General features: G+C 38.0%; 1 protein-coding gene across 1 annotated transcript in view; it reads left to right on the top strand.

The window, feature by feature from the left end:
• Window positions 1-721: 721 nt before the first annotated feature.
• UVSSA (UV-stimulated scaffold protein A) overlaps window positions 722-13,538 on the top strand; it is a gene marked incomplete at its 5' end in the record, with an annotated part of 46,884 nt that continues 34,067 nt past the window's right edge. The window contains 4 exon segments of the mRNA XM_010188098.1: window positions 722-842; window positions 2,296-2,730; window positions 3,864-3,973; window positions 4,591-4,719. Coding sequence (XP_010186400.1) covers window positions 722-842; window positions 2,296-2,730; window positions 3,864-3,973; window positions 4,591-4,719 — 795 coding nt within the window.

The raw sequence follows: 13,538 nt of genomic DNA, 5'->3' as shown, positions 1-13,538 counted from the left end.
ATGTTTTCAAGCCCTTCTAAGAACAAATTAAAATAACCCAACAAAACCCATTGCAAATGTTTTAAGGAACAGCATTTTTTAATCACTCAGATTTATTTTTGTGTTTTAGTCATAAGAAAGTAAAGTGAGACTAAGTGATAACCTTTCCCTCAGTCCCCACATCCAACAAATGTAATTGTTAAATCCGAAATTTGGTCTTAATTAATTTGAATGTCTTTTCTTCTACTTTCCTTGCTTACAAAGTTCTTTAGTAAGTGATATGTATACTTGTGGTAATAGTGCTTACGAATTTTCCTAAATTTCCTTTACTAATAGTGGACCTAGTGTGACGGTTTTGTGTAATTTGAATAGTCACCCTGTGGAGTCTCTTTCTGCCTAACCCTACCCCATGCCTCCCGTGCTGTGACAGAGGCTTCCCAAAGCCTAGTTTATTCCTGCAATTTAGATGTGGAAACGTAAGCGTTTTGTTTTTCTGCCTTATGATTTCTTTCTGAAAGCCATTGATTCTCGGCAGTCCCTTATTAGTAGAAGTGAAAACTCTGTTCAGAATTACTGTAGTTATTGATTCTAGGAGGAGAAGAGATAAAAGGAAGTACTGCTGAGCTTCTGGCTGATCACTGCTGTTAGAGGATTTTTCACTACAGATAAGAATCTTAGGAAATGGATTTTCTATATATTTCTTACGAGAAATGTTATACTTTTTCCTTCATTTTCTCCTTAGGTGGATTTTCAAGATGTCCATGCCAGAACAGTGGCTGAAAGGAGGAGAGAAGAGGAGAAGCAAAAACGATTGGATAACATTTACAAAGAAAAAGCCAAAAGAGCTGAAAAAGAAATGGCAGGTGAATTGCTTTGGTGGTTTGTTGTCTTTTTTCTGTTTTTAAGGCAACCTTTTTTAGAGTTATAAAACAAAGAAAGAATCTAAGAGAATAGCTATCCAAATAATAGCTGACCACTGAGGGCAGGAACGGTTCATTTGTTAGAGCTTGAGTCTCTGCCTCTCTCATCTGAAGAATATCAGGAGAAACAAGTGTCAGTCCTGTAAGCTCAGGTAGGATGCAGAAATGTATGTATGAAAAAACAAGTTAGCAGGTAGAGGTCTCGCCTGTAATTCAGTGAAGTGTAAATGCATAAACTCAAGCAAGCATATCACGAGACTTTTTGGAGCTAGTGGCTTAATTTCAGTGTCAGTGACCAGGCACAGACTTCACAATACCTTGTGCACTGGTGACCTGGGCTATATTGTATATACAGTCATTGTGTTCCAGAAGTACAGGCAATGGTCTGCACAAGAATGTCAGATGCAGCGTAGCTATCTGAAAAATATCATACTGCTGCTAAAAAATTTGTCTAACTGGAGCCTGAATCTCTAAGCAATATGTACATAGCAAACATATTTCTGTAATACAAAAGAACATAGATAGTAAGGATAGTACATTGCAGTTACAAAGGGTTATTTAATTGAATTACTTTGGTGTATGCAATGCATGTAATTGTGTCTGTGTTTATTCTGCATGCTGGAAATGTTTTCATGCATGAGGGCAGAATTTCGGAGATTTAACCTTCTTAAAGTCACTTTATTTGTAGCATCTTTTTCAGCAATAGTGTATATTTAAGGCTATACCTACAAGCATCTGTAACATTCATGGCTGTAGAATGAGTACCCACCAACATCACTAAGAAGATCCTCATTAAACCTTCTTTTCCTTCAAATTCTGTGAAGTATTTGTGTCATCTTTGATGCACAGTGAGAATTTAGATAGGGAAAGGAGGAATTCTTGATTCTAAATTCCTTGCTCAGGAAATTTGAGATTTCCTGCTTAAAAAATGTATTACCCCTAGCGATAGAACGAAGGGTAGTGGCTTTAAACTGGAAGAGAGTAGATTTAGACTGGATATTAGGAAGAAATTCTTTACTGTGAGGGTGGTGAGACACTGGCACAGGTTGCCCAGGGAAGTTGTGGATGCCCCCTCCCTGGAAGTGTTCAAGGTCAGTTTGGATGGGGCTTTGGGCAATCTGTTCTGGTGGGAGGTGTCACTGGCCATGGCAGGACACATGGACTGGGGGGGCTTTAAGGTCCCTTCCAACCCAAACCATTCCACGATTCTGTTGTCACTTTTATAAGGACAATTTCTGCAGTGGAGAGAGATCTGTATGGATAAATTATCACTGATTACTGGATAAATGAATTACCCCTTTGGCAGTCGTATTTGTTTTATAAATCTGTGTCTGCGCTGGAGACGTGAGCATTTTACAGTGTAGAACAATATTCTAAACCAATTGTCTCTTGACAGAAATGTCCCAGGAGGTTGCTGACACACTGACAGAGATGGAAAGCTGTTTCCGGCTTCTGATGCCAGATCCTTTTGACTTCACTGTGAATGACATGGAGCTGGACCACAACAATCGAGTCTCTGCTAATGAGGACAGACCTGCACCCCCCCTGCCCTCCCAGATGGACGTTAACCAGTCCTCTTTCGGATGCGTGGATGATGAACAGCCATGCTGCAGCAAGGACGTTCTTTCTGTTTCTCAGTGTGTTAGAACTGATAAAAACAAGGAGTTAGACGAGAAGCGGGAGAAGCCTGAGCAGAAAGAATTAGACAGAGGCACATGCTTGGAAGTTCAATCTGGTGTCCCTGCTCCCAGTGATGATGATTACCAGACTTTTATTAGGAACCATGGGCTTATTTCACATAAGTATACTCTAGACCTTGAAATCTCCACAGGTACCTGGATAAAATTTTCTCGTATATCTGGAGACAGTCTTTGTCCGAAGTGCTTGGTAGCTGTTTTCTTTTTTTTTCTCATCCTATGTCTTAAATGCCTGGAGTTCCTGAACACCATCTATGCTGGAGTTCTTTTCTATTTCTGGTTTGTCTAAGGGTAACGTTTTGAGTGTCCATGCATGTGATTTACAGATTTAATTAATTACCTTCTAGAATCAAACTTTTATATTGACTGTTTTAACTGTGTTGCAGCACTTCATAGTACCCGTGTTTAAAAGAAAATTACAATTTGTTTACAGTATATAATATTTTAATTTCCATTTGCTTCACCATTCACCCCTTTCTTTCTCTCTGTAGCTGGGGTATAAGTTACTAATTTAAAAGTCTTACAATTGGCTGTTTTGTAAACTCTTTTTTTTTCCTTTGCTGCTGACAACTTGCAACAAGCAATAAGTAGAGTTTTGCTAGGGAGTCTTAAGGATTATGATTATACCTTTTTTAGTATAACTTTGCTAATATTAATTGCTTCTAGAAAAATGATGATTTTTTTTTAGTAGTTTTAAGTGAAGTCTCTTACAAATACTGTCCTAACAGAACTTCATTTGCAAACACCTCGTAGGAAAGCTGTCTGCTGTGCTTGCAGACCAAAGAATTGGAAATTTATCTGTGAGGATTATGAGTGACCGATAGGTGAAAAGTACCATTTTTACTTGCCTAGTGGCATACTTGGCTTCTTTGACCATGAAGTCCCTATTGCCGCTGGGGCAGAGATTTATCTTTTTTTCATATGGAATATGCAGGAAACTGGTACTATAAGGCCCAGTCCATTGATTTGGACTTAGGACTAGATGTAGTTAAGTAATAAAACTGCACTTGTCTGTGGTTTATTTAGTGATTTCACAGCAGTGATAGTTTAACAACTTTTTCTGTCATCACTGGGGTGAAAGCTTTTCCTCTGATTTAGAATAATTCATAGTGAACAGAAAAACATCCTGGTGTTTGTAACTTTCCCTGAAATGATAAAATCTTTTAGAAGGGTTCATGTCTCCTTCTTCCACTCAGCCTCTTTAGCTTCTGTAGTGAAGAGACTATAAACATCATGCATTAACTTTTTTTTTTCCCGTTTTGAGCAGATATAAAAGTGCATGAGAATGAAGATAATACTGCCGTAATAAACAATGTCATGGATGCTCACAGACTCCTCAGAAATAAGTTCTGGCCTTCTGTGCAGTCCTGGATTCAGGTAGGATGAAGAGATTATTTTTTTCTTTTTTTTTAAAAAAAAAAAAGATGAAGAAGCAAGGGTTTGGGTACAGTAAATCCTGAGGGAGAGTGAGCAAAAAGGAAATTAAGGTTGAAGAAACACTGAAAAGATTTCTAGTTCAGTAGGGGTGAACATATGGAGACTACAGGAGGTATGTAACTTGTTTGGTGGTTCTTAGCATTAGGTATGCTACCTACAGTCATACTTTTTTAAAGATACTGTAAAATGGGGCTTCTTCGCAAAGGGTTGAAGTAAACGCAGCTTGTTATTGTCAGATGTGTCTGTATCAGAGAAACAATACGTCCTTTCTGTCAGCTGGTACAACTGCTCAGGATCCTCGTGCGTGGAATTTGGCCCCGTAGGAGGGCACTCTCAGGAGATGTTTATATCAGCTGTTCGTTCTTTCTTTGCCTTCAGTAGTTGCTATTGGCTTTTATAATTTAGATAGGAAAAGAAGTGGCTTCATTAATTGCTACTTGTGAAATAAAGGTATTTGTGACAGTGTTGTGTCATTGATTATGAAGGACAACTGAAAATGTTTTTTTGCTCAGATGGCTAGAAAAAAAGAATAAGACCGTTGATTTCTTGCTTTGCAGTTATTTACCAAAGCAGGAATAAATGATGATCGCCTGCGATGTGCCATTGATCTCAAGAATAAATTGGAGGCTGCTATGAAGAAATACAAGGAAATGAACATTTCCGTTAAAGAGAGAAAAAGAAAAGTGGTGAGTTTATTAAAATTTGGTTTTACTGGAGGGGACCATTAGCACTGCTTAGCTTATATACAAAAAATGCACCTTCTCTTAAGCCTGAACCTGGAAAACTTTTCAAAACAACTATCATTGGTAAGTACAATAATTCAGCTGGTTGTATCTTCACGCAGGGAGGTTGTGCTGAATACCTGTATAGTGTGTTAGGGGCCTGGTTAGCAGACAAAGCCATGCAAGGCAGCACTGTTGTTGTTTAGGATAGGGAAGTGGTTAAGTTCAGATTTTATTTACTCTTAGTTTCTTCATGTGTAACACTGTTTTGTCCTTAGCTTCTTTCCTGCCTACTTCTCAATAAACACTGTGTTACTGATGTATTTTACAGCTTGCTAAACCATACTGGTGTCTCACAATTCAGCAACATTGTGTCTCCGCCTCAGAACACTTACTCTCTTTAGTGAGCACCTAATGTGATTGCAGATATCTTAAAAGAGTTAGTTGTTATATAAAGCTTTAAAGTGTCAAAATATTTCACAAATATTAGCTCCTTGTGACAGTTTTTGTGAAATAGGTAGAACTTGTGAATAAACAGACACTGAAAGATCAGATACTTTATTCAGACCCAAAAAGGACTCTGTGGCTTATGTAGCTAAAAAGCAGAGCTGCATAATACTCATTTCTGTTGGTTGCAATCAAATGAAATTACTGTATGGCTTGACGAGAAAGTAAGTGTTTTGGGTCAGGGTCCAGAGTAAAGTCTGTTTTTTGACTGGATTGTAAGAATTTGATCTGGACATTATACCTTGTAAGAGCCTCATTTAGCCATGACTGAGTGTTGTAGACTTTGCTTTCATTGTGCAAATGAAGCTTTATCAAGATTAATCTGATTCATCACCTTAATACCTCCTGATGTGCCACACCAGTCAAAAATGCCAACTCTGAATGAAAAGTGCTGGGAGACTGTCTTGTCAGAGGTTTTATTCTCTGGTGAAATATGTGTGCTACCTTTATGCAACCAGCTATGAAGGAATCCAGACATCTGCTGTCATTCCTGCCATTTGCTTGACAGGACTTCATTTGCTGCACCTCTGCATGGAATATTGGTTGCTATATTTCTTGCAAGATATAAAGGACATTCAAGCCTTGATTTTTCATATGTGTTTAAAGTGGTATTGTTACCACTTCTGGAGATTGATCAGTGCTATCTATATAGAGTTTGAAAGCTAATAAATTCCATTGTTAGAAGGAAAAAAAAAACCAAACAGGAAAATACAAAGCAGTGCTCACAAAGAATACATTCAGAATGAAGCAATGCAGATTGAGGTATTATCTTAAGCATTGCAAACAGTATATAGTTATTCCTATGGTTTTTCTCCAGTGGAAAATATCCAAATTTAGTGTTAGTGCCGAGTTACTTTAAATTTGTAACCTGAACGTAGGGAGCTTTGTACTGCAGAAGGAAACTGTATAAATTATCTTTTATTCACGTGTCAGATGACTTTGTTGAAACATAAAAACATGGTAAAGTGTGAGTCTGATAGAACAAAATAAACAGTGTCTCTTAGACCGTGATTATTAAACCTTCATCTGTCGAATATTTACATGTTAGCATATGAAACACTACACACAGCTCCTCTTTAATTCAGCATTGCTGCTTATGTTATGTAGTGTTGCTGCTGTCTGTGTGTCCTGTCCCAGCGGAGCTCAGTGCATTTTGGATGTTATTTCTTAGCATATGGAGTCAGTGAGCGCTGTTACGTGCTCGTGTGTAGAGGTGAGGGATGTCTGGGTCAGGGGGGAGGAAAGGCTTTACTCATCTTCCAATTGAGATCAAGAAAGATGATAAAGGGAAGGGTTTATTGAGGGACAGTGAACCTGGTGATTTGTTACTGTGAACACTACTATACCTCTTAATCCCACAGAAACTGAAGTGGCCACTTAAAAGAGGGAAGGTCCCGGATTCCCCTGCCATTGCCAGGTGTCATTGATGCTCTTGTTTAGCTGAGTGTTTATACGTACACATGGCTGAAATGCAAATAAGGTGTATATATTTGGAGTAATTCTTGATGCTCTGGTTCAATATGAGTATACCAGCAATGTAGCAGGATGTAAATAACATTGAAGTTGGTGGTTACCTGGCCTGTTACTGCAGGAAGGTGTCTGCTTTTGGGAGCCCTCACTATTACCTCCATGCTTTCTGTTGTTTCTTGCTTCATTTTCCAGATCATGGAGCACAAGTCTGCAAGGCAGCATCCTTAGGCAATTAGGGCATGTTAGAAAATTAGCACAGATTATTTTCTCTGAAGTTTTTTTTTGTCTTTATCTTTACTGAAAAATGGTGAAAGCCTTGCTGCTTTGCAAACCACAGAACTGTCTGTAGGTTTATGCAATTTAGCTTTTATAAAGTCACTTGAAGGAAACCGCAGAACTTTATACAGTGAAACACTTCAACTTGAAATGGTTTCTAGTGACATGAGATATAACCACCTCTTTTCTTCTCCATGATAATGAGCAACTGAAACCATCAGAAAACTTTTAATTATAAGGAGGGTCTTGGTTTTTATGTAATGCTTAAACCCTGCCAAAACAGGGAGACTATGGCACCTTTCTGCTTTTACCTCTGAGGAGCTGTGGGAGGAGAGGGAGAAGTGTGACAAAGGTTATCCTTTGACTGCCTAGAAACAAATCCATTGCAGAAAACTTTATAAATGTCCATATATATAAACATCTCAGCTTGCCATTGCTGCACCCACAGCAGATCAGAAGTCACCCACACAATTCTTCCTGAGCTGTTGCTTTTCAGAGGTGTGGGAGGTGGACAGTGACAGCCTTCCCTTGTTGGTCAAAGGCAGAGTTTTTGTGTGCTTGCTCAAATTATGTTCACTGTGGTTAACTGCTTGTTTGGGGCATGAATCAGGTGTTGGCTTGTAGTATTTTGAGAGTATAAAGAAGAATTTTGAAATCCATTTTTTCTGTGAATCTGAGTTTTAGCTGCATCTGGGGAAAGAGGGCAGAAGCTGTAAGGTCTCGGACACAGTCCTCTTTCTCTGCCTGCTCAGATCATCTCGGTGCCCAGTAGAGGGAGTGCATACTGCATGCTCGGCATTTTTTCTCCACACCACCTTTATCCAAAGCCAGCATCTCAGCCTGTGTTCCCAGGTAAACTTACACCAGCAGCAGTACACCAGAGACACTTCGTTAATTGTTGTCCCTATTTAGATGAATTATTATAGAAGTACAGTTGTAATTATTGGCTGGGATTGGTGTTTAAACAGAAATTCCTGGTTCCAGAGGTTTAATTCTTTTGTAGGAATAATTTGCTTATGGCTGAGATATTCCTTTAAAAATATTTTTCTGGTTAGAAGTAGTTTAGTTTGTTAATGTCTTCCCCCTTTTCTTAAAATACTAGATTATTAATTTTTTTCTTCTTTGGTGTCTGATTTGTAGCTGATTGGATGGTAATTTTAAAAGTTACGAGAGGACGAATGTGTTCTGTATTTTAAATCATGCACACCACCTTTCACTTACATCAGATCTTATATCTGTTGGATAATACTTGAATTTCTCACATTATTAATAGAAATGTAGCTTATTAGCTATATTTTGTACCCTGGGAGTATGTTTCTCTTATGTGATTACGTTTGGGAAGCCTTAAAAGATTTACTACTCCAACTGGCTCAAACTTGGCCAGATAGAAGGCAGCAGGCAATATGATGTGAGAAACATCCTGCTCGTTTGTCTGTCAGCAGAGTGATAATTTAACAGGCCTATTACATTTTGGATTTTTAATTTCAAGTTATATTAACAACCAGGGCTATATAGTTTTTCATTAACTGTCTTCATTACTTTTTGTTTCACCTTTGCTTATCTTCTGTCAAATCTAAGCGTGTGCTTGGATCTTGATTTATTCATGTACTTAATTTTATCCATGTGAAACATCTGGTTGAATTCAATAATGCCATTAATAATCAGATTTGGAGAAGGCTGTCCTTGTGTTGTCCAGAACCTGATCTCATCCCCAAACCCTGCTGCAATACAAGTCAGGTTTTTTTCTAAAAGAATAACGTCGGAAAATTGTTGCAGGTTACATTTACAAGTTAAATTTATTTGCTGGTCATAATTTAGTCTTCGATATTTTAATACATTAAAAGATTAAAATTTTAATATGTAATAAATTAAGCCTAGAGCTCTACCAGTTACTTGGCTGCAAAGCTATTGCTGATATTTCCCCCGCCCGTATCTTCAACTATAGCTTGGCATTTTGTCAATGCTGATGGGTTATTTCTACCTAATCATCTTGTAGCTTTATAACCAGCTCTTTTTAAAGTCTGCCTTTTAGTTAAGTTAGTGCCTGCTTTAAAAAAAAGAAGTTGCACTTGAATTTTAGATCAAAAGCAAAGGCTGTCTTGTTTTCTTCTGCTGCTTCTTGCTATAGCTGTAGAGAATCCAGTCCCATTACCTGCTTTCTGCAGCAGCTTCTTGTACTCAAATCCTCCTTTTTTACCTCCTTTTTTCTTCATTTTAGAGAAGTTGTTTCTGAGGGGTGAGTAATTGTCTTCAGTGGTCTCTCGCCATGCCTGAACCCACATCTGCAAAACATACTCAGAGCAAGGAGCAAGAAAAATGCCTCTGTAAAATAAATCTTTTCCCCAGGTGATGCTTTTAAATTGCACACAAATGAAAACCCTGACTCATAGCAAAGTTGCCCTTTGAGAACCAGAATAGTTTAATGGTGAGATTCGAGTAGTAACTTGATGTTGATTGTAAGTATGTTTTCTAAAACTTAAGAGAAATATAGGAATATTTGATAATTAAATCAGCATAACACCTAAAGATGTTCTTTATCAGCTTGAGATCATTAGTGTGTAATGTGTTAAGAATAAATAGACTTTAATAATGTTTATATGGTCAAAGTAGTAGCACAGGCAACATGTTTTTCTTTTGTCTAGCTAATATTTATATAAAAAGATCGACTATGACTGTAAAAGTAAACACAAAATGTTAAATAACTTGTGCAGATGCTTATGCTTCCTCTTCCCTTCTCCCTCATTTTAACCACCATAAGATAATTATTTCTATCTGTGAAACGTCTCTTTTGTAATCACTGTTCAACTAAAAGAGCTTTTCAGGTTTCTTAAGTCTTACCAGGATTTAGGACTGATATAAAATGAAATAGTGTAAGATTAGCCCTCAAAATATCACTCTCTTGTTAAAGTGTCTTGTCAGCTATTGTGAGGCTTTAGTTTGGTTTTCTTTTCTAGAGCTGAATGTTGCCATGATATATTTTATGCTTTGCGCTGGCTCTGCAGGCTGCTGCTGTTACAGAGTTATTAAAAATATCTTGTTATGCAGATCTAGCCATGAATTCTTAAAGTTGTCACCGTGATGACCTCTGATCCCTATCTGATTCGCAGGTCGCACAATGCAATTTGGAGCTCTTTTAATAGAGTGTAAAATAAAGTCGGATGTCTCTATCATCAAGTTAACCCCTATGTTAAGTATTTAAGTTTTTCAGGCCGAAGGGTCATCTCCCTTGATTCATCTATGAATACTGAGCAGTGTGTACTCTCAGGTAGTAGATATAAATTTACCTCCTGCTTTTTATCCGCGATACCTTGCAAGGGGAAGCAGTGTATTGAAGTGAATTGAATGTAGTTGTGAGGTTCAGTTGCTAAATGCATATTTATAAAAATGGAAAAGAAAGGAAATTTTCAGGCTCGGAACACACGCTAACGAATTTAAATTTAGTTAATCCAATAATATTAAAGTAAATATATTTACATCTTCTTATATCTTTGTGTCTAAAATCCACAATCAGGAATATATATAAGGTTGTGTCTTGCATTGGATATTTCCTTGAGTTGTTGCCTATAATAAATTAGGTTTTATTTAATTGGGATGTATATTTATCTGTTAAAAATACAGCATCTGAAATAATTTTTAACAAATAGGTAGCTCAGATTAATTCACAAATGTGATCATTCAAGTAAGCTGCAATTCAGTCACTGATTTTGCAGTGTTTGTGTGTGCAGACCGTGAGAGAGGGGCATATATGCATAGGTAGTGGATACAAAGTTTTAGCAGCATGGGCTTGATGTGGTCCAAGCAATAGGTGGTAACCCATCAATGAGTGCTAATAGGAATATCATTATGCCATGTTTTAGATGAAAATAATATTTCCTAAATTTTCATAAAGAAGATGACTAGTAATGAGACTTTTTAAATTCTATGATTATTTGTTTTTCCTTCAGGTCTAAAACTTAGCTTTTATCATGTTTAAGCCTCTGAATCATAAAGGAATTAAATAATTCAAAATGCTGCCTAAAATATTTCAAGGGGTCATAGGTGTCCTGTTCATCTCATAACTTGGACCAGCTGAAAAGCACTAGGAAACATCAGGACTTCTCTGTGGAGGAGGAAAGAAAGAGGTATTTTTTGGTTGGCCTTTGGGTTACCAGACCATAAAACAACTTTTTGGTCCAGAAATGGATGCAGCCAGTCCTGGACCTCACTACAGCCTTAAACCATGGCTTTAAACCATTTCACGTGGACTGGTGGGCAGGGAATGCTGTGTGGAGGAGAAGGGGGAGCCCAGAAGGGAGGGAGGGGTGGTTGAAGCACAGTGGCTGTTCAGGGTAGCACTGACTACATGACAGCTGCTTTCTTTAGTGACAGAAATGAGGGTTTTCCTTCTGCTTTTAGGGATGGGAAGCATCTTGGGAACTCAGGGTACATTCCTGTGTGAGCATGGACTTTCATGTCACTTGGCTTGTAGTTTTGCTGGCTTCATCACATCTGTCTTCAAACCTGCAAAGCTTTCCTTTTATGTTAAGATGAATGGAAAACTGAGTAGGCATTTTATACAGTTCCCTTACTCATTGTTATCCATGAGTTAAGAAGAAACCAAGTTTGGCTTTCAAGGCACAGGTAATGTGCACAACACTATTTTATGCTTGCCTCTTATTTTATTATTTAATCAATTTTACAATTCCTGAAACATTAAAAATGAAATTCTACCAGGTATTTCTTAGTGTGTTATGTAGTTACCGAATCTGCTTCATAGCAGACAGGTTTTTTGAAGAGGTTGCTGTTGTACAACTTGTGGGAGCTGAACAGGGAAGCACCTTACATATTTTGATAGTAAACTTATGGCTGGCTTAAAGATGATCTGAACATGAGCAGCAATTGAAAGGGACAGTCCTGTCTCCATTTCCAGTTGTAGCAAGGACCTGAGCTGGCTGGAGCCTAATCTGGAGAAGATGATTTCTGTACCAGGAGTAAGCCCAGATTGTGAGAACTGTCCCTTTCAGTAACAGAATCAACTTGGATAATGTAGATCCGATTATGAAGGTCAATCTTCACTTAGTCTGAGAAGTCAAATCGGTGGAGTGATATATGATGAGCTCTTCTCCCAGTGTGAATTAAAAACTGGATTAAAAAAGCATACCAGGTATTAATGTTAAGATACATTCTTTCTTACTGTGTAATAAGCTGCAGTACCTGAAGCATGTACAGTAATACATGGGAAAAGTACATGTCTGTACTACTAAAAGTAAGAGACAACTTTTATTTTTGTATGAATATGACACAAAAACATTTAAGGGACTAACACTACAGTCACTATTGATGATACAAATTAAATATAGGTATCAAATGTAGGTAGTTTGTATAAATTTTGTAGGAGTCAGTATTCTTTATACTGGAAGACTTTATTAGCTTTTTAATAATGTAAGGTGGCAGACTTCTGTTTTAGCTCTCTGGGATGCATGGAAATGAAAGGTGTTGTCAGACTGTCACGCTGCCCCTGAATGTGGTATTTATTTAATGAAAATTGGAATTATGCAAGAGAACTTTGCTTTTCTCATGTACTTTCTTAAGGCTTAAGCATATTTATGCAACCAAATACTGTTGATTTTGGTGGATGGTAGGAGCCCATGGAGTGAGGTATGGAAACAAATCTGAAGATAGATCTTGAGTGGTTACTGGTAAGAAGCACTAAAGTTGCTTTGCAGTATTTTCTTGAGATAATAGTTTTGTTAAATCACAGAATCATTGAGGTTGGAAAAGACCTCTCAGATCAATTCCAACCATCATCCAAACTCCACCATGCCCACTGAACCATGTCACAGAGTGCCACAGCAACCAAATACTGTTGATTTTGGTGGATGGTAGGAGCCCATGGAGTGAGGTATGGAAACAAATCTGAAGATGTATCTTGAGTGGTTACTGGTAAGAAGCACTAAAGTTGCTTTGCAGTATTTTCCTGAGATAATAGTTTTGTTAAATCACAGAATCATTAAGGTTGGAAACTCCACCATGCCCACTAAACCATGTCCCAAAGTGCTGCATCTACATGGTTTTTGAGCACCTGCAGGGATGGTGACTCTACCGCTTCCCTGGGCAGCCCCTTTCAATGCTTGACCACTCTTTCAGTAAATAAATTTTTCCTAATATCCAATGACACAACTTGAGGCCATTTCCTCTTGTCCTATCACTGGTTACGTGGAGGAAGAGACCAGCACCCACCAAATATGCCAGTTTCCCAGACTACTGTTAGTTGCTGTCCTCTCTGAAACAGTAAACAGGTATGCTAGTCCGTGGGCTGTATTGGATGTAGCATTTTCATTTGAACAACGATCATTAAGATCTAGACTCTTTTGAACTGCCTTGCGCCTTAGCACCTACTGCTCTTTTTGAGTAAATTTTTGCTGCATTTTATTAAAATCACTCCTGAGCTAATCTGGGCCCTTGAGCCTGGTAGGGAGCAGAGATGCAATAGGCAGTAACGCAGCTTGATACAGCTTTTGTGCAACATACCCCACCGCTATTGACCTTCC

The sequence above is a fragment of the Mesitornis unicolor genome, unplaced genomic scaffold (assembly GCF_000695765.1).
Source record: "Mesitornis unicolor isolate BGI_N332 unplaced genomic scaffold, ASM69576v1 scaffold327, whole genome shotgun sequence".
Taxonomy (NCBI): Eukaryota; Metazoa; Chordata; class Aves; order Mesitornithiformes; family Mesitornithidae; genus Mesitornis; species Mesitornis unicolor.
This window is presented reverse-complemented; position numbering and strand designations above follow the sequence as displayed.